This window comes from Epinephelus fuscoguttatus, linkage group LG7 (assembly GCF_011397635.1).
Source record: "Epinephelus fuscoguttatus linkage group LG7, E.fuscoguttatus.final_Chr_v1".
NCBI classification, from domain to species: Eukaryota; Metazoa; Chordata; class Actinopteri; order Perciformes; family Serranidae; genus Epinephelus; species Epinephelus fuscoguttatus.
The window spans coordinates 46,801,013-46,824,983 of NC_064758.1; the positions used below are offsets into that span (position 1 = coordinate 46,801,013).

The following is a 23,971-nucleotide window of genomic DNA, read 5'->3' on the forward strand; positions in this document are numbered from 1 at the left end:
TCTGTGTCTCTGTGTGTCTCTGTGTCTGTGTGTCTCTGTGTCTCTGTGTGTCTCTGTCTCTGTGTGTCTCTGTGTCTGTGTGTCTCTGTGTCTCTGTGTGTCTCTGTGTCTGTGTCTCTGTGTGTCTGTGTGTCTCTGTGTCTGTGTGTGTCTGTGTGTCTGTGTGTCTGTGTGTCTCTGTGTGTCTGTGTCTCTGTGTGTCTCTGTGTGTCTGTGTGTCTCTGTGTCTGTGTGTCTCTGTGTCTGTGTGTCTCTGTGTCTCTGTGTCTCTGTGTGTCTCTGTCTCTGTGTGTCTCTGTGTGTCTGTGTGTGTCTCTGTGTCTCTGTGTCTCTGTGTCTGTGTGTCTGTGTGTCTCTGTGTGTCTCTGTGTCTGTGTGTCTCTGTGTCTGTGTGTCTGTGTGTCTCTGTGTGTCTGTGTGTCTGTGTCTGTGTGTCTGTGTGTCTCTGTGTGTCTGTGTGTCTGTGTGTCTCTGTGTCTCTGTGTGTCTCTGTGTCTCTGTGTGTCTGTGTGTCTCTGTGTCTCTGTGTCTCTGTGTGTCTCTGTGTCTGTGTGTCTCTGCGTTTCTCTGTGTCTGTGTGTCTTTGTGTCTCTGTGTGTGTCTGTGTGTCTCTGTGTGTCTCTGTGTGTCTGTGTCTGTGTGTCTGTGTCTGTGTCTGTGTGTCTGTGTGTCTCTGTGTGTGTCTGTGTGTGTCTGTGTCTCTGTGTCTCTGTGTGTCTGTGTGTGTCTGTGTGTCTTTGTCTCTGTGTGTGTCTTTGTCTCTGTGTGTCTGTGTCTCTGTGTGTCTGTGTGTGTCTGTGTGTCTTTGTCTCTGTGTGTCTGTGTGTGTCTGTGTATGTCTCTGTGTGTCTTTGTCTCTGTGTGTCTCTGTGTGTCTGTGTGTCTGTGTCTGTGTCTGTGTGTGTCTGTGTGTCTGTGTGTCTGTGTCTGTGTGTGTCTGTGTGTGTCTGTGTCTGTGTGTGTCTTTGTCTCTGTGTGTCTCTGTGTGTCTGTGTGTCTGTGTCTGTGTCTGTGTGTGTCTGTGTGTCTGTGTGTCTGTGTCTGTGTGTGTCTGTGTGTGTCTTTGTCTCTGTGTGTCTCTGTGTGTCTGTGTGTCTGTGTCTGTGTCTGTGTGTCTCTGTGTCTCTGTGTGTCTGTCTGTGTGTGTCTTTGTCTCTGTGTGTCTGTGTCTCTGTGTGTCTCTGTGTGTCTGTGTGTCTTTGTCTCTGTGTGTCTGTGTGTGTCTCTGTGTGTCTGTGTGTCTTTGTCTCTGTGTGTCTGTGTGTGTCTCTGTGTGTCTTTGTCTCTGTGTGTCTCTGTGTGTCTGTGTGTCTGTGTGTCTGTGTGTCTTTGTCTCTGTGTGTCTGTGTGTCTGTGTGTCTCTGTGTGTCTGTGTGTCTTTGTCTCTGTGTGTCTGTGTGTGTCTCTGTGTGTCTTTGTCTCTGTGTGTCTCTGTGTGTCTGTGTGTCTGTGTCTGTGTGTCTGTGTGTCTGTGTCTGTGTGTCTGTGTGTCAGAGCTGCGTGTGTGTCCTTCTGCCTCGTGACATCACAGGACAACAGTTTCCTGTTGGCGAGTTTGTGTTTATCCAAAAACAACGTGTTTGTGTGACATCATACGAACATGGCGTTATGTCCTTATCGTAAAGTCCCTGAGGTCAGGGTTAGTGAGTCCCATCCCCCACCCACCTGCCTCCTCACAGGTGTTCAGGACCACTTCCCGTTTACTGCTGTCAGCTCATTGGTCACATGATCACAGCCGTTAAATGTTTGCAGAACATGTGACTGAAACCTGCTGAGTCTCGCATCATGTGGAGCTGAAGGTGTGATGACATCACGGTGTTTCCTCTGGTTGTGTGTCACCAGCTGAAACACTGCTGGTTAGTTTGTTTTCAGTGTTTCCATGACGACACACAGAGCTGACTGTAAACAGCCGTGTGACACAGACCAGCAGTGAAACTCCTCCGCACACATCTACATGTAACGCTGCTGAGTCTCTTTTCAAACAGGAAGTGAGGTCGACGAGTCAGATTTAAACTCAGCTGTGAACTCACAGGTTCGATTCCCACTACGGCTCATCTTCATCTGTGTGTCTGTGTGTTTTCCAGAGGTTGAGCGTCCTCGGGGGAAGCAGCTGATTGGTTGACCTTATTGGGGAGGTCAGGGGTCAAAGGCCATGGCGGGCCGACTCCTCCTCTTCCTGTTCATCTCTGTGATGCTCGGCCACGTTGACCTCCTGTCTGGCCAGCGTCTGAAGCCCCGCCTCCAGAGAGACCGCCGCAACATCCGTCCAAACATCATCCTGATCCTGACGGACGACCAGGACCAGGAGCTGGGTGAGTCACATCATTGCTGTCATATGACATCACGCGTCATCACTGCAGTGACATGACTCGTCATCACGCCGTGGCGTTCATGGTCAAACCTCAAATATTTTGTCTCTGAAATTTAAATTACATTTGATTGGATAACCATAGGGCGGCACGGTGGTGTGGTGGTTAGCACTCTCGCCTCACAGCAAGAGGGTTGCCGGTTCGATCCCAGGTGTGGGAGCCCTTCTGTGTGGAGTTTGCATGTTCTCCCCGTGTCAGCGTGGGTTTCCTCCAGGTGCTCCAGCTTCCTCCCACAGTCCAAAGACATGCAGGTTAATTGGTGACTCTAAATTGTCCGTAGGTGTGACTGTGAGTGTGAATGGTTGTCTGTCTCTATGTGTCAGCCCTGTGATAGTCTGGCGACCTGTCCAGGGTGAACCCTGCCTCTCACCCAGTGTCAGCTGGGATAGGCTCCACCCCCCCGCGACCCTCAAGAGGATGAAGCGGTTAGAAGAAGATGGATAACCATACCTGACCTCTCTCTAAGCCCCGCCCACCTTAGTTACTGTTGCTTCACCTGTCAGTCTGTCCAGATTCATTCATTCATCTCCTGTACCCACCTGTTGGGGGGGGGGGGTGAGCTGTCCAGGGTGAACCCTGCCTCTCCCTCAGTGTCAGCTGGGATAGGGTGGAGCCTATCCACCCCCTGTGACCCCCCCCCCCAACAGGATGAATGGTTACAGAAGATGAATGAATGAATGAATGAATGTGTCACAGATTTAACACGTTTATAAAACACTCGATATAAAAAAACCTTCAGACACAAAGAAGTTATTCTTGAAGGACTTTGATGTTTCTGTAGTGTGATGTCGCCGCCGCCACCGCTGCTGCTGGGTTTTCGAAAGGTCATGATGAAGACACGGTGGTCACACAGTACACTCAGTAACAGTACGTCTCTCTGTCTCTGCACAGGGTCGATGCAGGCGATGAATAAGACGCGTCGCATCATGGAGGAGGGCGGAACTTCTTTCTCCAACGCCTTTGTGACCACGCCCATGTGCTGTCCGTCACGGTCCAGCATGCTCACTGGGAAGTAAGTCCCTGAAGACACACAGACAGACACAGACACACACACACACACACACACACACACACACACACACACACACACACACACACACACACACACACACACACACACACACACACTCACACACACACACACACACACACACACACACACACACACACACACACACACACACACACACACACACACACACACACACACACACACACACACACACACACACACACACACACACACACACACACACACACACACACACACACACACACACACACACACAGGCACAGACACACACACCCTCACACACACACACACACACACACACACACACACACACACACACACACACACACACACACACACACACACACACACACACACACACACACACACACACACACACACACACACACACACACACACACACACACACACACACACACACACACACACACACACACACACACACACACACAGCTGACTCCAGTTTTTATTTAAACATCTCAACAGATTTTAAGTAATTAAATTTGACTTTATTACTGTAAAAAGTGACCTCTGACTCCTTCTTCCTGTCTCCTTCCTGTCTCCTTCTTCCTGACTCCTTCCTGTCTCCTTCTTCCTGTCTCCTTCTTCCTGACTCCTTCCTGTCTCCTTCTTCCTGACTCCTTCTTCCTGTCTCCTTCTTCTTGACTCCTTCTTCCTGACTTCTTCTCCCTGACTCCTTCTTCCTGTCTCCTTCTTCCTGACTCCTTCTTCCTGACTCCTTCTCCCTGACTCCTTCTTCCTGACTTCTTCTCCCTGACTCCTTCTTCCTGTCTCCTTCTTCCTGACTCCTTCTCCCTGACTCCTTCTTCCTGTCTCCTTCTTCCTGACTCCTTCTTCCTGACTCCTTCTCCCTGACTCCTTCCTGTCTCCTTCTTCCTGACTCCTTCTTCCTGACTCCTTCTTCCTGACTTCTTCTCCCTGACTCCTTCTTCCTGACTCCTTCTTCCTGACTCCTTCTTCCTGACTTCTTCTCCCTGACTCCTTCTTCCTGTCTCCTTCTTCCTGACTTCTTCTCCCTGACTCCTTCTTCCTGACTCCTTCTTCCTGTCTCCTTCTTCCTGACTTCTTCTTCCTGACTCCTTCTTCCTGACTCCTTCTTCCTGACTTCTTCTTCCTGACTCCTTCTTCCTGTCTCCTTCTTCCTGACTCCTTCTTCCTGTCTCCTTCTTCCTGACTCCTTCTTCCTGACTCCTTCTCCCTGACTCCTTCCTGTCTCCTTCTTCCTGACTCCTTCTTCCTGACTCCTTCTTCCTGTCTCCTTCTCCCTGACTCCTTCTTCCTGACTCCTTCTTCCTGACTCCTTCTCCCTGACTCCTTCCTGTCTCCTTCTTCCTGACTCCTTCTTCCTGTCTCCTTCTTCCTGACTCCTTCTTCCTGTCTCCTTCTTCCTGTCTCCTTCTTCCTGACTCCTTCTTCCTGACTCCTTCTTCCTGTCTCCTTCTTCCTGACTCCTTCTTCCTGACTCCTTCTTCCTGTCTCCTTCTTCCTGACTCCTTCTTCCTGACTCCTTCTTCCTGACTTCTTCTTCCTGACTCCTTCTTCCTGTCTCCTTCTTCCTGACTCCTTCTTCCTGTCTCCTTCTCCCTGACTCCTTCTTCCTGTCTCCTTCTTCCTGTCTCCTTCTTCCTGACTCCTTCCTGTCTCCTTCTTCCTGACTCCTTCTTCCTGACTCCTTCTTCCTGTCTCCTTCTTCCTGACTCCTTCTTCCTGTCTCCTTCTTCCTGACTCCTTCTTCCTGTCTCCTTCTTCCTGACTCCTTCTTCCTGACTCCTTCTTCCTGACTCCTTCTCCCTGACTCCTTCTTCCTGACTCCTTCTTCCTGACTCCTTCTCCCTGACTCCTTCTTCCTGACTCCTTCTTCCTGACTCCTTCTTCCTGTCTTCAGGTACGTCCACAACCACAACACATACACCAACAATGAGAACTGTTCGTCCATGTCGTGGCAACGGCAGCACGAGCCGCGGACCTTTGGGGTTTACCTCAACAACACTGGATACAGGACAGGTACACACACACACACACACACACACACACTCAGAAGTTTTACCATTATTACTGTTTGATGACCTGTGTGTGTGTGTGTGTGTGTGTGTGTGTGTGTGTGTGTGTGTGTCTCCATCCAGCGTTCTTTGGGAAGTACCTGAACGAGTACAACGGCTCGTACGTCCCGGCCGGATGGAGGGAGTGGCTCGGTTTGGTGAAGAACAGCCGCTTCTACAACTACACACTGAGCCGCAACGGAGTGCGAGAGAAACACGGGGCGCAGTACCCACAGGTACACACACACACAATATGCACACACACACACACACATATAAAACATGACTCAGCAGTAATCAGAGGACCTGCATCAGTGTGTATTGACTGAACCAACCTGATCAGTCTCAAGTAACCTGAAACATTTCTTGTTTGTTTTTCATGTTTTAACAAAATATTTTAATGTTAGAAAAAAGAAACTTGTTTATTCTTGTAATATTATTAATTGATATAACTTAGCATCAGCGTCACGATACGATACGATACGATACGATAGGATAGGATACGATAGGATACGATACGATACGATACGATAGGATACGATACGATACGATAGGATAGGATACGATAGGATACGATACGATAGGATAGGATACGATAGGATAGGATACGATAGGATACGATACGATACGATACGATACGATAGGATAGGATACGATACGATACGATACGATACGATACGATACGATACGATACGATACGATAGGACACAGCTCCACTACGATACTGTGCTGTGTGTGTTTCCCTCCGTCCTGAACACTGATTGTGACCAAACCTCACACAAAATGATGAAGTGACAGTTTAAATTTCCTTTTTGTCTGTTTCATGTGAAGAACTGAATTCTCTTATTGTGAAACACTGTGTGTGTGTGTGTGTGTGTGTGTGTGTGTGTGTGTGTGTGTGTGTTACCAGGACTACCTGACCGACCTGATCACGGCCGAGTCCATTCGATACTTCCGCTCCTCAAAGAGAGTTTATCCTCACCGCCCGGTGATGATGGTGCTGAGCCACGCAGCGCCGCACGGACCTGAAGACTCGGCGCCGCAGTACAGCACCGCCTTCCCCAACGCATCACAGCACATGTAAGCCCGCACACACACACACACACACACACACACACACACACTGTGTCACTAGCTGTTCATACTTCACTTTTATATTCATTTCATCAGTCAGTGTTTAAATCTGTTGTGTTTATCACACACTTTTATTTCTGAGAGTTTAATGTGTGTTTCATGATGAGCTTTGTGAAGCTTCCTGTGGTGTGGCGGTCGGTTGTGTTTGTGTAGTGTAGTGTTGTGTAGTGTAGTGTTTGTGTAGTGTTGTGTAGTGTTGTGTTGTGTTGTGTTGTGTTGTATAGTGTAGTGTTGTGTTCTGTTGTGTTGTGTTGTGTAGTGTAGTGTTGTGTTGTGTTGTATAGTGTTGTGTAGTGTTGTGTAGTGTAGTGTTTGTGTAGTGTTGTGTAGTGTTGTGTTGTATAGTGTAGTGTAGTGTTGTGTAGTGTAGTGTTTGTGTAGTGTTGTGTAGTGTTGTGTTGTGTTGTATAGTGTAGTGTTGTGTTCTGTTGTGTTGTGTTGTGTAGTGTTGTGTTGTGTTGTGTAGTGTTATATAGTGTAGTGTAGTGTTCTGTTGTGTTGTGTTGTGTTGTATAGTGTAGTGTTGTGTAGTGTTGTGTTGTGTTGTGTTGTGTAGTGTTGTGTTGTGTTGTGTAGTGTTGTATAGTGTAGTGTAGTGTTGTGTTCTGTTGTGTTCTGTTGTGTTGTGTTGTGTTGTATAGTATAGTGTTGTGTAGTGTTGTGTTGTGTTGTGTAGTGTTGTATAGTGTAGTGTAGTGTTGTGTTGTGTTGTGTTGTATAGTATAGTGTTGTGTAGTGTTGTGTAGTGTAGTATAGTGTAGTTTAGTTTTGTGTTGTGTTGTGTTGTGTTGTGTTGTGTTGTGTTGTATAGTATAGTGTTGTGTAGTGTTGTATAGTGTAGTGTTGTGTTGTGTTGTGTTGTGTAGTGTAGTGTTGTGTTGTGTTGTGTAGTGTTGTGTAGTGTAGTGTTGTGTTGTGACAGATCGATGCAACGTGCAGTTTAATAAAAGAAAGAATCAGCTCATCTTCAGGATGAAGAAGCTGCACATGAAACATCATTCTGTAAGAATCTAATCTGGATGAGACACTGCGTCTTTTCCCCAAACTAATAAAAGAGGAGCTCAGTAAATCAAACAGGAGGTGCAGTGCCATCACTCTGACTCCTCATGAAGAAGAATATTAATAATAATAAAGGTTCAGGTTCCTCTCACACAGCTGGCTCTTTATTAGCTACAGAAATACACTACAGGTGAACACATGAATTTCACTCTGTCAGATGGCGTTCACACTCCTCATTACAGTATTTAAATGACCTCCTCTCACATCTACATACACTGTGATGAACCTGATCACTGTCCTGTGTGTCTCCTCCCAGTACTCCCAGTTATAACTACGCTCCAAACCAGGACAAACACTGGATCATGCGTTACACTGGTCCCATGAAGCCCATCCACATGGAGTTCACCAACATGCTGCAGAGGAAACGCCTGCAGACGCTGCTGTCTGTGGATGACAGCGTGGAGAAGGTACAACACACACACACCTGATGATGATGATGATGATGATGATACTAAAATAACAAGAATATGGTTGTATTTATTTTACAGCAGAATTTTAGAAACATGCCCTCCAAATTGTGAGAACACACCTTATACACTCACCATGTTTTCTTTAAAAATCAGCACGACGACTCCATTTATCAGCCAGAAACTGTAAAAACAGAAATTATTGCTGTATTTTGAAATTTCCAACAGTCCTTGAATGGATCTTGTAGAAAGAGTATCAGGCACAGTGTTTCCTCAGGTCTGTTTGTAAACTTAAACCCAAAGTTAACTGTGAGTCCTTTAAAAAAAAAACCTACACTATATCTAAAAGGTGTCTCCTGTCTATCTGTCTGTCTGTCTGTCTGTCTGTCAGCTATACAACATGCTGGTGGAGACCGGAGAGCTGGAGAACACCTACATCATCTACACATCTGATCATGGTTACCACATCGGACAGTTTGGCCTCGTCAAAGGTAAAAAATAAATTCTGATGTATGAAAAGACCTGGGTACAGTGGTACAGTGACACAGTGGCACAGTGATACCGTGTCACAGTGGTACAGTGACACAGTGGCACAGTGATACAGTGTCACAGTGGTACAGTGGAACAATGGCACAGTGGAACAATGGCACAGTGATACAGTGGCACAGTGACACAGTGGTACAGCTGCATAGTGTCACAGTGTCGCATTGGTACAGTGGTGCAGTGCCACAGTGACACAGTGACACAGTGGTACAGTGTCACAGTGGTACAGTGGTACAGTGTCACAGTGGTACAGCTGCATAGTGTCACAGTGTCACAGTGGCACAGTGACACAGTGGTACAGTGTCACAGTGGTACAGCTGCATAGTGTCACAGTGTCGCATTGGTACAGTGGTGCAGTGTCACAGTGGCACAGTGGTACAGTGTCACAGTGATACAGTGTCACAGTGGTACAGCTGCATAGTGTCACAGTGTCGCATTGGTACAGTGGTGCAGTGGCACAGTGTCACAGTGGCACAGTGTCACATTGGTACAGTGGTGCAGTGTCACAGCGGCACAGTGTTACAGTGTCACAGTGGTACAGTGGTACAGCAGTACAGTGACACAGTAGTACAGTGTCACAGTGGTACAGTGACACAGTGGTACAGTGACACATTGGTACAGTGTCACAGTGGTACAGTGACACATTGGTACAGCGGTACAGTGACACAGTGGTACAGTGTCACAGTGACACAGTGGTACAGTGTCACAGTGACACAGTGGTACAGTGTCACAGTGGTACAGTTGCATAGTGTCACAGTGTCACATTGGTACAGTGGTGCAATGTCACAGTGGCACAGTGACACAGTGGTACAGTGTCACATTGGTACAGTGGCACAGTGTCACATTGGTACAGTGGTGCAGTGTCACAGCGGCACAGTGGTACAGTGTCACAGTGTTACAGTGACACATTGGTACAGTGTCACAGTGGTACAGTGTCACAGTGACACATTGGTACAGTGACACATTGGTACAGTGGTACAGCAGTACAGTTACACAGTAGTACAGTGTCACAGTGGTACAGTGGCACAGTGTCACATTGGTACAGTGGTGCAGTGTCACAGCGGCACAGTGGTACAGTGACACAGTGGTACAGTGGTACCGTGTCACAGCGGTACAGTGACACAGTGGTACAGTAACACATTAGTACAGTGTCACAGTGGTACAGTGATACAGTGTCACAGCGGTACAGTACCACAGCGGTACAGTGTCACAGTGGTACAGTGGTACAGTGGTACAGCGGTACAGTACCACAGTGGTACAGTGGTACAGTGACACATTAGTACAGTGACACAGTGATACAATATTACAGTGGTACAGTGTCACAGTGGTACAGTATCACAATGGTACAGTGTCACAGTGGTACAGCGATACAGTGGTGCAGTGACACAGTGATACAGTGACACACTGGTACAGTGTCACAGTGGTACAGTGACACAGTGGTACAATGTTACAGTGGTACAGTGGTGCAGTGACACAGTGATACAGTGACACACTGGTACAGTGTCACAGTGGTACAGTGACACAGTGGTACAATGTTACAGTGGTACAGTGGTGCAGTGACACAGTGATACAATGTTACAGTGGTACAGTGGTGCAGTGACACAGTGGTACAATGTTACAGTGGTACAGTGGTGCAGTGACACAGTGGTACAATGTTACAGTGGTACAGTGGTGCAGTGACACAGTGATACAGTGATACAGCGGTACAGTGACACAGTGGTACAATGTTACAGTGGTACAGCGGTACAGTGACACAGTGGTACAGTGATAGTGTTACAGTGGTACAATGTCACAGTGGTACAGTGGTACAGTGACACAGTGGCACAGCTCAGGACACTTCCTGTCAGTTTTAATGTCACATGTGGTTATGAGGTGTTTTTTTTCCAGATGGAAGCATTCATCATACATGATGTGTTCAAGGACCGTCAGAATTTGAAAATCAATAATAATTTACATTTTTACAGTGTGTGGCTGTGAGACATTGTGTCATTGTTGCCAAAATGACCAAAATTAAATTGTCAATATTTGGAAAACACGTTACAGTGGTACAGTGACACAGTGATACAGTGGTACAGTGACACGGTGATACAGTGGTACAGTGACACAGTGACACAGTGGTACAGTGATACAGTGGTACAGTGACACAGCGGTACAGTGACACAGTGGTACAGTGGTACAGTGACACAGTGGTACAGTGGTACAGTGACACAGCGGTACAGTGACACAGTGACACAGTGGTACAGTGGTACAGTGACACAGTGGTACAGTGGTACAGTGACACAGCGGTACAGTGGTACAGTGACACAGTGGTACAGTGGTACAGTGACACAGCGGTACAGTGACACAGTGACACAGTGGTACAGTGGTACAGTGACACAGTGGTACAGTGGTACAGTGACACAGCGGTACAGTGACACAGTGATACAGTGGTACAGTGACACAGCGGTACAGTGACACAGTGGTACAGTGACACAGTGACACAGTGGTACAGTGGTACAGTGACACAGTGATACAGTGTTACAGTGATACAATGTCACAGTGGTACAGCGGTACAGTGACACAGTGGTACAATGTTACAGTGGTACATTGTCACAGTGGTACAGCGGTACAGTGACACAGTGATACAGTGTTACAGTGGTACAATGTCACAGTGGTACAGCGGTAAAGTGACACAGTGGCACAGTTCAGGACACTTCCTGTGGACGTGATCTGAACAGGAAGTCTGACAGCTCCTCCCCTAAGGACACGTTCAGGTCACCTGACGTTTTAAACAAATGAAAAGCCTTTCGGTCTTTTACTGAGAGATTTTCAGCGTTGTGGCCTGAGAGTTAAATATGTAAAGTGGACTGATTTTGGTTTAGTGTCACAGCGTCGTGTCCGAGTCAAGTCTGGAGCAGGTCGTTACTCATCTGTTGGACTGATTCTGTCCTTCTGATGAAGTCAGCGAGGACAGAGGAGGAAAACGTCCTGTGAATCAGAGTCAGTGAGACAGTGACAGATCTGAAGGCACTAACGTTCACCTTCATGATGGTGATGCATTTATGGTTGAACGTCTCCTCACAGAACGGTCTGTATGATATCCTGTGAATCAGATGAGTTACTGAGGTCAGGTGTAGGAACAGACACATGGTGAAGAGGAACCTTAAAGCGACTCAGAGTTCACACCTGTCTCCAGGTGAAAGTCCTGTGTTGTGTGACCACCTCAGTCTGTCTCCTCTCTGCACCGCTCACTGTTGCTTCCTTTTGTTTCTCCAATCAGCGTATTGGTCACATGATGCACAAATGTTGGTGCGTTAGTTTTTGTAGGAACACGTACGAATAGTTTCTGAGAACAGTCTCAACTGTGTGTGTGTGTGTGTGTGTGTGTGTGTGTGCAGGTAAATCCATGCCGTATGAGTTTGACATCCGAGTCCCGTTCTTCATCAGAGGACCCAACGTGGAGCAAGGCAGCATGTAAACACACACACACACACACACGCACGCACACACACACACACACACACACACACACGCACACACGCACGCATATACACACACACGCACGCATATACACACACAAGCACACACACACACACACACACACACGCACGCACGCACATACACACATACACACATACACTGATGCTGCAGTGTGCCCATAAACAATAATGGCCACTGCCATTTCTGCCAGTGACACTAGAGGTCACTGACAAAGGGCCGGTATTTGATGACTTCAGATTGAGACCAGGCTGTACGAACCTTTCTTTTAATTTCTGACGGTCCTTGAATACAAAATGTGTGACAAACACTTCCATCAGAAAAAAACACCATAACTTCATCTGATGTTAAAACAGTGATATTTCAGTGAAATCACTTTAGTCTACATCTTGTTTAAATTGCTCCAAAAATAAAGTGTTTGTAGGACGAGAGTGAAAAACTTTTGACTTTCAAACATCAAACATCATCATCTGAAAGATACACAACAGTCCCTGAGCACAGTCACTGTAACGCCTCTGTAAAGGGACAGTCCGCCTGTCTGTCTGTCTGTCTGTCTGTCTGTCTCTGTGTCTGTCTGCGGCTTTAACGCAGCGTTTAAAGATTCAAATATCTAAAAATAAAACTGAGTCTGTGGATCAGAGAAACACTGGAATAAAATATGTGACACACTTTTTAGTCCGTGTGTGTGTGTGTGTGTGTGTGTGTGTGTGTGTCCTGCTAAAGTAGATTACAGAGGCGAGCTGTTCCACGAGGTGATCATGAGTTCAGAGCTGCACACACACGTTATCACATTATTAAACACCATCATATCAATTGAAATCAGACTTTAACAGGAACCGTGAAGCTGAGATCCGGATGTTGAAAAAAGTCTCAGTTTTTCACTCTCGTCGTACAAACACTTTATTTTTGGACAAATTTTAAATGAGATGTAGAATAAAGTGACGTTGATGAAATGTCAGTTTTAATGTCACAAGTGGTTATGAGGTGTTTTTTTTCCAGATGGAAGCATTCATCATACATGATGTGTTCAAGGACCGTCAGGAATTTGAAAATCCAATAATAATTTACATTTTTACAATGTGTGGCTGTGAGACATTGTGTCATTGTTGCCAAAATGACCAAAATTAAATTGTCAATATTTGGAAAACACGTTTTCTTTAAAAGTTGGCAGTGAAATAAACCAAAATACCTTTTATATCTGTAAGCCCCGCCCCTCAGCCACAATAAAAAACAGAAGCCCCTCCCCAGTGCTTAAAAAATTATTTGACATGTCTCCTCCCTTTTGCACCCCCCCCCCCCCCATCATAAATAACAACCCGTCCCTTTATGTTATATCATGTTTATGTTATGAATGAGTGTGTGTGTGTGTGTGTGTGTGTGTGTGTGTGTCAGTAACCATCACATGGTCCTGAACATCGATCTGGCTCCGACCATTCTGGACATCGCCGGCCTCGACACTCCGCCAGACATGGACGGGAAGTCGATCCTGTCTCTGCTGGACACCGACAAACCTGCCAACAGGTACACACACACACACACTCACACACACACACACACACACACACACACACACACACACATACGGACATACATTCTCAGTGCTTTTATTTGAGTGCTGATCAAAGTAAATCAGAAGGTTCCTGTTTCAGCACATGTGAGAAAAAGACTGATTGAAGGCAGCTTCATGTGGCATCACTGCAGTGACAGATAGAGGTCAGAGGTCAGAGCAGAGAGTCACTGAAGCAAACACCTGAGTGCTCGTCCATCACACACAGTGATCAGACACCACCTGCCGTCTGCTTCACCTGAAGAGATTTAGATTTTCATTAATATCAGTAATGATCAAAGTATCAACGAAGGAAAACATAAAGGTCAGGAGGTCGACGCAAACACATAGACACAAACACACCGACACAAACACACCGACACAAACACAAACAGAGGATGTGACTAACCCATGTCTAACACGAATTCTATATTTCTCTTATGAAAACAGAATATTTGTGTCCTGCCGCCACAAAAACTCACTGCAGCACCAGCTGTGGATTAATCCACCAATGAAAATAACCCCCCCCCCCCAAAAAAAAGTTTTTGCAGCTTGTGGCCACAGCACCCTTCAGCTTCATGTCCGACTCTAAACTTCCCGCAGGATGTTGCATCACAGCCTGATGGTGTTTCCAGGAAGACGATGATGAGGTCAGAGATGAAGACCTTCACTTCCTGTGACATCTGAACAAACTTTCTGATTCTGTGGAGTCAGCACGAACACAGATCCCACCATGTTCCAACTTCTCTTTATTCCTCTTTAAAACACGTCCTGATCTCTCTGAGCTTTAACTGTGTTGATTTAAAACAGGAGCTGTGAGCTGCCAGGTGTCTTTAGACCCAAATATACTTTTACTCATCACACACTCGGCTGTGTGGTGCTCTGAAGTCTGAGTCAGTGCGTCCCTGAACCCGGCTGTTTGAATCTGCTCTATACGTTCTCATGAGCACAGCATCTGTTCCCTTTTTCATCCTGGTCCTGTGTGAAGTACAGAGGAGTCCATCCCGGTGGGGACAGAGACAGAGACAGACACAGAGACAGCAGCTGAGAGGCTGATAGCTCTGAGCCAGAGTTGATTTTAAATACAAAACCCAAAACCAGTGAAGTTGGCACGTTGTGTAAACCGTAAATAAAAACAGAATACAATGATTTGCAAATCCTTTTCAACCTATATTCAATTGAATACACTGCAAAGACAAGTTACTTAATGTTCGAACAGGTAAACTTTGTAATTTTTTGCAAATATTAGCTCATTTGGAATTTGATGCCTGCAACATGTTTCAAAAAAGCTGGCACAAGTGGCAAAAAAGACTGAGAAAGTTGAGGAATGCTCATCAAACACTTATTTGGAACATCCCACAGGTGAACGGGCTAATTGGGAACAGGTGGGTGCCATGATTGGGTATAAAAGCAGCTTCCCTGAAATGCTCAGTCATTCACAAACAAGGATGGGGCGAGGGTCACCACTTAGTGAACAAATGCGTGAGCTGATTGTCGAACAGTTTAAGAACAACATTCCTCAACGAGCTATTGCAAGAAATTTAGGATTTCATCATCTACGGTCCGTAATATCGTCAAAAGGTTCAGAGAATCTGGAGAAATCACTGCACGTAGTTTACAAGGCCGAAACCAACATTGAATGCCCGTGACCTTCGATCACTCAGGCGGTACTGCATCAAAACCGACATCAGTGTGTAAAGGACATCACCACATGGGCTCAGGAACACTTCAGAAAACCACTGTCAGTAACTACAGTTCGTCGCTACATCTGCAAGTGCAAGTTAAAACTCTACAACGCAAAGCGAAAGCCATTTATCAACAGCACCCAGAAACGCCGCCGGCTTCGCTGGGCCCGAGTTCATCTAAGATGGACTGATGCAAAGTGGAAAAGTGTTCTGTGGTCTGACGAGTCCACATTTCAAATTGTTTTTGGAAATTGTGGACGTCGTGTCCTCTGGACCAAAGAGGAAAAGAACCATCCAGACTGTTATAGGCGCAAAGTTCAAAAGCCAGCATTTGTGATGGTATGGGGGTGTATTAGTGCCCAAGGCATGGGCAACTTACACATATGTGAAGGCACCATTAATGCTGAAAGGTACATACAGGTTTTGGAGCAACATATGTTGCCATCCTAGCAACGTCTTTTTCATGGACGCCCCTGCTTATTTCAGCAAGACAATGCCAAGCCACATTCTGCACGTGTTACAACAGCATGGCTCCATAGTAAAAGAGTGCGGTACTAGACTGGCCTGCCTGTAGTCCAGACCTGTCTCCCATTGAAAATGTGTGGCGCATTATGAAGTGTAACATACGACAACGGAGACCCGGACTGTTGAACAACTTAAGCTGTACATCAAGCAAGAATGGGAAAGAGTTCCACCTGAAAAGCTTCAAAAATTGGTCTCCTCAGTTCCCAAACGTTTACTGAGTGTCGTTAAAAGGAAAGGCGATGTAACACAGTGGTAAAAAGGCCACTGTGCCAACTTTTTTGCAATGTGTTGCTGCCTTTAAATTCTAAGTTAATGATTATTTGCAAAAAAAGAAAATAAAGTTTCTCAGTTTGAACATTAAACATCTTGTCTTTGCAGTGTATTCAATTGAATATAAGTTGAAAAGGATTTGCAAATCATTGTATTCTGTTTTCATCTATGATTTACATAACGTGCCAACTTCACTGGTTTTGGGTTTTGTAAGAAGCAGGAACTATAAAGGAGTGAGGATCTGATCTGGACCGCAGAGTTCAGGACAGTCTGTCAAACCAGGACACAAGTTCACGTGTGTCCAACATGATGCGTCTTTAAACTGTCTCTGAAGGAACTCTCACAAACTGTTTCTATCTCATAGAAGAACACTGATGTTCAGACTGTTGGTCGGTGTCACAGAGTTTTCTCTCTCTGCTGTGTGACGGCTCTGAAATGTGTTAAAGATTCACATCAGCCTTTGACCCGGAAGTCCAATAGCATTAAATGTGTAAGAGAAGAAGAAGCCGGTAACAACATGGAGAAATCTACATCCAGAGCCGTGACTTTTTGGACGGACCAAATGTACAGAGCTGTAAAGTTGTCCACCATGGTAGCAGTTAGCTGCTAGCTAACCGTAGCTAACTTGTTTGTCCATTGTTTGGTCTGTGACGTAATAGGTCAACAGGAAAAAGGTCCAATACTAACAAGCTGAAAGGGGGCATATCTCCACCTATCGTAGAGGAGTCGCACATACTTGGCTCAATAAATGGATTCCCCTCCCGTGCTTGTATACTGGGACAAGGACAGTAGGCCAGTTAGATGTCCTCGTCCGGTTGGGACTGGAGCTCCACTTCACTGAGTGGGTCAAACTACAGTCAGGAACTTTCTGTTGTAAGAACACCTGCACAAAACTGTCATAAACCCTCTGTTCTGATGGAACATTTCCAGCAGTGCTGAAATACGTTAAACTTTAAACACTGTGCTAACGGAGCTGTAAAGACACCAACAAACACACAGGTACACTTTAACAGCAGCTGCTGCAGCAGTGTTTCACTCTGAAGGATCCTCCGTCTTGTCTGCAGCTCACAGTTCGCTCAGGTCTGAATAATGCTGCCTGGCTCAGAAACACTGAGCTGAAGACCAGACACTGTAGAGAGGAAACAACTGAAACAAACTGAGGCTCAGGTTCTTACTTTCGACCACCTCAGTGGTGTTAAAGACGGAGTGCGAGGTGTCACAACGTCACTTTTCACACCTATATTCATCTCTCCCAGTGTGAGGACTGAACTGGTGACCACTGCAGTTTACTTCAGGTGTCCGTCATGATCGACACTGAGGTGCCAGGAAACCAACCTGAGAGCAGATGACAGTCTTTGAAACAGACTCAGAGCTCTGTCTGGGGAGAAGCTGCATCACGTTATATTTCAAATAAGTATATTTTCAGTTTTGGGACGACTTGATAAAATATGTGAACCTGTGTTTGATAGACAAAGTCTCCATGACTCCACCTGGAGCTGAAATCAGCAGAGAAACAAACACAAATCGTCACTACAGGGTCCAGAGGAGGAGATTTTACTCTTCTGTTGCAGAGACGTGTTTTTAGTCAGTCTGGTCTGTCAGAGGTTCATGTTCACTCAACACTCACAGATCTGTCAGTGATCATTAACACAGGCCCATGGAAACACTGACCTCTGCTGCTGCTTCTCATTAAATGTCCTGATCCCATATACACAGTCACCGGCCACTTTATTAAGTGCACCTGTTCAAACAGATAATCAGCCAATCACATGGCTGCGTTCAAACGGAGCATCAGAATGATGAAGAAAGGTGACTGAAGTGACTTTGAACGTGGCATGGTTGTTGGTGCCAGACGGGCTGGTCTGAGTATTTACTGGGATTTTCAGCACAACCATCTCTAGGGTTTACAGAGGATGGTCCCAAAAAGAGAAAATATCCAGTGAGCCAAAATGCCTTGTTGATGCCAGAGGTCAGAGGAGAATGGCCAGACTGGTTCAAGATGATAGAAAGGCAACAGGAAGTCAAATAAGCACTGGTTCCAATCAAGGTGTGCAGAAGAGCATCTCTGAAGCAACAACACCTTGTCCAACCTTGAAGCAGATGGGCTACAGCAGCAGAAGACCACACCAGGTGCCACTCCTGTCAGCTAACAACAGGAAACTGAGGCTACAATTCACACGGGTTTTCTCACCAAAACTGGACAATAGAAGATTGGAAAAACCACATTCAGATGGAAGCATGGATCCATCCTGCCTTGTATCAACGCTTCAGGCTGCTGCTGCTGCTGCTGGTGGTGTAATGGTGTGGGGGAGATTTTCTTAGTACCAACTGAGCATGGTTTAAACACCACAGCCTACCTGAGTATTGTTGCTGAGCGTGTCCATCCCTTTATGACCACAGTGTACCCATCTTCTGATGGCTACTTCCAGCAGGATAACGCACCATGTCACAAAGCTCACATCATCTCAAACATGACAATGAGTTCACTGTACTCCAATGGCCTCCACAGTCACCAGATCTCAGTCCAATAGAGCACCTTTGGGATGTGCTGGAACGGGAGATTCTCATCATGGATCAACTGTGTGATGTCATCATGTCAATATGGACCAACATCTCTGAGGAATGTTTTCAGCACCTTGTTGAGTCTATGACACCAAGAATTATAAAGGGGGTCCAACCTGGTACCTGCAAGGTGTACCTAATAAAGTGGACACTGAGTGTGAGTCACAACTGCCATCAGAGATTTTTAAACTGTATGTCCTGTTTTTGTGCTGTGTTGTATTTTGGGTAGTGTAGTGTAACGTCCTGTTGACGGACCAGAGATGAAAAACAGCCTCCTGACTAATTCTGGCCTTTTTATACTAACCTGTGTAATTATTAAATTGTTGTGTCCCTTCTTAAAGAAATTAAACTTTGGATGTGTGTGTGTGTGTGTGTGTGTGTGTGTGTGTGTGTGTGTGTGTGTGTGTGTGTGGGTGTGTGTGTGTATTTTTTCAATCTTTCAGTGTTTCCTGAACTGGAAAAAGTCCTGTAGTTGTTTCCACTCTGGTTCTTCTTTTAACTGCGGCAGGAAAATCCAAATATTATTCCTGAAAGTCAAAGTTACAAACATCCCAGAATAGAAAGCAGATGGAGGCAGAGTGTGTTATGAATATAATATCATTTTACATGTGGTGCTGAGAGGAGCTGAAACCACAGCCTGAATTTTTTATCCAACTCTGGTTGAACAGTGATTTTACATCAGCATTCAGCAGCTCTGAGCCTGAGTCACCAAACAACAACTTCCTGTCGAGTTTCAGGAGTTAAAGCATTAAAAAGGTAGAAATAAAAGAGGAGGGATGAAGGTGGAGGTGATGACTCTCTTATTAATAATGAATTCATGAGAATGAATGATGATCACATTTCCTCTGCTGTTTTCAGGTTCCAGCTGAACAGGAAGCCGAAGGTGTGGAGAGACTCCTTCCTGGTGGAGAGAGGGTAAACACATGACATCACTATGACACAGTTTATTTACACCTGAATTTACCTGTTAACAGAGCGTTATGACATCACAGCAGATCTGATTTTATTACACGCCGTGTTAACAGGAAGCTCCTGCACCAGCGTGTGGAGGAAAGGAAGTGTCGCAGGAGGAGAACTTCCTGCCCAAACACCAACGAGTAAAAGACCTGTGTCAGAGAGCCGAGTACCAGACGCCCTGTCAACAGACCGGACAGGTACAGAAACACCTGGAGTCTCAGACCACAGTTATCTGTCCTACTCCTGAAACACATACTGTACTCTCATCACTTTACTCCCATCACAGTGTTTTACTCCCCATCAGTGTTTTACTCCCATCACAGTGTTTTACTCCCATCACAGTGTTTTACTCCCATCACAGTGTTTTACTCCCCATCACAGTGTTTTACTCCCATCACAGTGTTTTACTCCCCATCAGTGTTTTACTCCCATCACAGTGTTTTACTCCCCATCACAGTGTTTTACTCCCATCACAGTGTTTTACTTCCCATCAGTGTTTTACTCCCATCACAGTGTTTTACTCCCCATCAGTGTTTTACTCCCCATCACAGTGTTTTACTCCCCATCAGTGTTTTACTCCCCATCACAGTGTTTTACTCCCCATCACAGTGTTTCACTCCCATCACAGTGTTTCACTCCCCATCACAGTGTTTCACTCCCATCACAGTGTTTCACTCCCCATCACAGTGTTATACACCCATCACAGTGTTTTACTCCCCATCAGTGTTTTTCTCCGCCTCACAGTGTTTTACTCCCATCACAGTGTTTCACTCCCATCACAGTGTTTTACTCCCATCACAGTGTTTTACTCCCCATCAGTGTTTTACTCCCCATCACAGTGTTTTACTCCCCATCAGTGTTTTACTCCCCATCACAGTGTTTTACTCCCCATCAGTGTTTTACTCCCCATCAGTGTTTCACTCCCCATCACAGTGTTTTACTCCCATCACAGTGTTTTACTCCCCATCAGTGTTTTACTCCCCATCACAGTGTTTTACTCCCATCACAGTGTTTTACTCCCCATCACAGTGTTTTACTCCCATCACAGTGTTTTACTCCCCATCAGTGTTTTACTCCCCATCACAGTGTTTTACTCCCATCACAGTGTTTTACTCCCCATCACAGTGTTTTACTCCCATCACAGTGTTTTACTCCCATCACAGTGTTTTACTCCCCATCAGTGTTTTACTCCCATCACAGTGTTTTACTCCCATCACAGTGTTTTACTCCCCATCACAGTGTTTCACTCCCCATCACAGTGTTTTACTCTGTATCACAGTGTTTTACTCCCCATCACAGTGTTTTACTCCCTATCACAGTGTTTTACTCCCATCACAGTGTTTTACTCCCTATCACAGTGTTTTACTCCCATCACAGTGTTTTACTCCCCATCACAGTGTTTTACTCCGTATCACAGTGTTTTACTCCCCATCACAGTGTTTTACTCCCATCACAGTGTTTTACTCCCCATCACAGTGTTTTACTCCCCATCACAGTGTTTTACTCCCATCACAGTGTTTTACTCCCCATCACAGTGTTTTACTCCCATCACAGTGTTTTACTCCCATCACAGTGTTTTACTCCCCATCACAGTGTTTCCTTCTAATCCCAATCACATTACTTTACTTCTGATCCTGCTCCTTTACTCCCAGTCTTATTACTTTGCTCCCAATCCAGGTGCTTTACTTCTGATCCTAAACCTTACAATCCCATTACTTTATTCCTGATCTTATTAATTTACTCCTTGTCCTAATCCTTCTTCACTTCTGATCTTCTTAGTTTACTCCCATCCTCATTGTATTCTTCTCAGTTCTGTCACTTTACTACAGATTGTGTTACTGTACATCTGGTCCCTTGACTTTATTCACCTTTCTTCACTCATGTTGCTCCTGATCCTGATCCTTTCCTCCTCTGCTACACCTGCTGACCCTATCATTCAGTCGTGTTACTTTGGGTCACTTTATGTCTGATCCAGCTGATCTGATCGAACTCCGATAATTATTGATACTTCAGATTAAATTCCTGCTCTCTGTTCAGATGTTAAACATGAGCACATTTTCCTTCCCAGAATGATCTAGAGCTTTTGTGGAATCAGACCAGTCCTGAGAACAGAATAAGTGCAGATGAAACAGTGATGGTTCCTGTTACTATAACAAAAAGAGATAGTTGAAAGAAAGCAGAGTAGAACAGAGAGAGATTCTGTCTCAGAGATGAAAACCAGATGTCGTCTCTACAAAGCTGACAGATACAATAACGGCAGTAATGACTTGCAGCAACACAACACAAAGGACCCAAAGCTGCCGGAATCAAAGAGACGAGACGTGAAGAGAATCAAGATGGAAACTTTTAGAGAGCCATGTCGCTGTGTGTGTTTGTGCGTGTGTGTTCACGCTTGTTTGAAGTTAATTACACTTGTCGAAAAATCCCTTTAGCCAGTTGATTAGTCTCTTAGCAACAGTGTCTGCCGGCTGCTGGATGGCTCCGATAAACAGCCTGAGAAGACTCACAGTGTGTGTGTGATTAACAACTCAGGCATTTGTCACTCTGTAATAACGAAGTGCGAACGTAGGAACGTGTTCAGCTCCTGATAATCAACTGCTGCACAGTCACAACACAAACTGATGCTCAGAGCAGAGTCCGACCTGCTGGTCATCTGCAGGTGTCAGTCATGGTGGAGGGCTGATGCTCCTCTCTTTACAGGCTGCGTTCAGTTCATCCCACAGGTGCTCAAGAACGAGACACTTCAAGTCATGAATTAATCCAACTTTGTTAAGTTTAACTGAACTTTGACATCAGGAGGTTCTCTGATGTTCAGCCAGGTGAAGAGAGGTGAGCAGGATCCACCTGTCTGCAGGACATATTGATTGTTTCTATCCTTGTTTGTCTTAATAAGTCTTAATAACAGGTTGGATAATAGTAGGGCTGAGAATCACCAGAGGACCCATGATATGATATTATTGTGATAAAATATATCACAATTTATGACCTTTTTACCCCAAAGGAAAACTGAGTCAGCCTCAGTTTGACCTCCTCAGATCATAGACGTCAGAACTAGGGGTGCTCCCATGCGCACCCCCTCCCATCCGCACCCCTGCACCCCAGCCTCCCTACCCACTACATTACGCTTTAAAAAATAAAGAATCTGAATTTAAACTCAATTTGTCTGACTTACATTTATTTCTTTCATATCATTAATGCATAGATCTATGCTTTTGATGTGATATGCAACCTGCCTGACTACATACAGTAGCCTTGGCATCCAGGATGTTGTGTCCATCCTGCAAACCTTGCAGCCCCAAGTCCGCTCCATGCTGTCGGAGATGGAGAAGCTCATTAAGCTGTCTGGCCCTGCCCATATCTGTTGCGGCATCCGAGCGCTCTTTCTGAGGCCTGTGCAGGCTGAAAACCTGACTGCACAACACCATGACGCAGGAGAGACTAACACATTTGGCCATTATGAACACTCACAGTGACCTTATGGATGAAAGCGATGTCTCGACCCTCCTTAAAATCTTCATCAGTAGGTCAACTGAGAGAAGGTCCACTCTTGGAAATGCATGAAAGCCCTGAGTCAGGAGCACAGACTTTTCTTTTTTTTCATTCAAGGTTACAAAAAATGCTGTTATGTTCCTTAAATGGCTTGATTTAGTTATCAAAGTTTCATTTTCTTAACAATAAAGATGCTGGGTTCATCCATTCTAGTTCTCTTATAACTGCATGTTATTATAAAATAACTTCAAATCAAATCCTTAATCATTGATAAGTGTGTGTGCTTCTCCCGCCCCTCCCAACAAAAATCCCGCTCCCTCTCAGAAAATAGTTCCACGTCCATGCCTCAAATAAAGTTTTCAGTCTGTTCATCTTTAATCATTTGTATTGCAGCAGAGTGTGACACAGAGCAGACAGACTGAGCAATAGCGTCGTAACCCCTGCAGATCCTGACAGACTGAACTGTGGGCAGATTTAACGTCCTCTCAGAGGACAGATTAAGACCTGAGAAAAACACGTCACATGCAGGTATCCTGCTAACTGAATGACAACACCCATGTTAGAAGTGTCATCTGCTAGAGGAGGTCTGCAGTGGGGGTGGAGTCACATACCTGTGTTCACATGTTTTTAGCATGCAACAAAAGCCTTGGCTTCAGCAGCACTGTATGGATGCTAGGGATGGGTCACGATTTTCGAATTTCGAATAGTCATTTTATTTTTGAAAAATCAATTTTTTAATGCGGCTATTACTATTCGCCGTCTTATTTCCCCCTTTATTTGACATGCAATTCAGATTATTCGAAAAATTGTCGAATAGTTGCCACAGTTTTCGAATAGTGTTTTTGCTTGCGCTGC

General features: G+C 45.4%; 1 protein-coding gene across 1 annotated transcript in view; it reads left to right on the forward strand.

The window, feature by feature from the left end:
• The window catches only part of sulf2b (sulfatase 2b), a 99,076-nt gene that overhangs the window by 62,473 nt on the left and 12,632 nt on the right, over nucleotides 1-23,971 (forward strand). Inside the window, 12 exon segments of the mRNA XM_049582445.1 lie at nucleotides 2,085-2,312; nucleotides 3,261-3,381; nucleotides 5,309-5,427; nucleotides 5,547-5,698; nucleotides 6,373-6,542; nucleotides 7,912-8,062; nucleotides 8,454-8,553; nucleotides 11,983-12,058; nucleotides 13,475-13,603; nucleotides 19,529-19,585; nucleotides 19,696-19,727; nucleotides 19,730-19,824. Of these exon segments, the coding sequence (XP_049438402.1) occupies nucleotides 2,153-2,312; nucleotides 3,261-3,381; nucleotides 5,309-5,427; nucleotides 5,547-5,698; nucleotides 6,373-6,542; nucleotides 7,912-8,062; nucleotides 8,454-8,553; nucleotides 11,983-12,058; nucleotides 13,475-13,603; nucleotides 19,529-19,585; nucleotides 19,696-19,727; nucleotides 19,730-19,824 (1,362 nt within the window). The 5' untranslated portion in view covers nucleotides 2,085-2,152.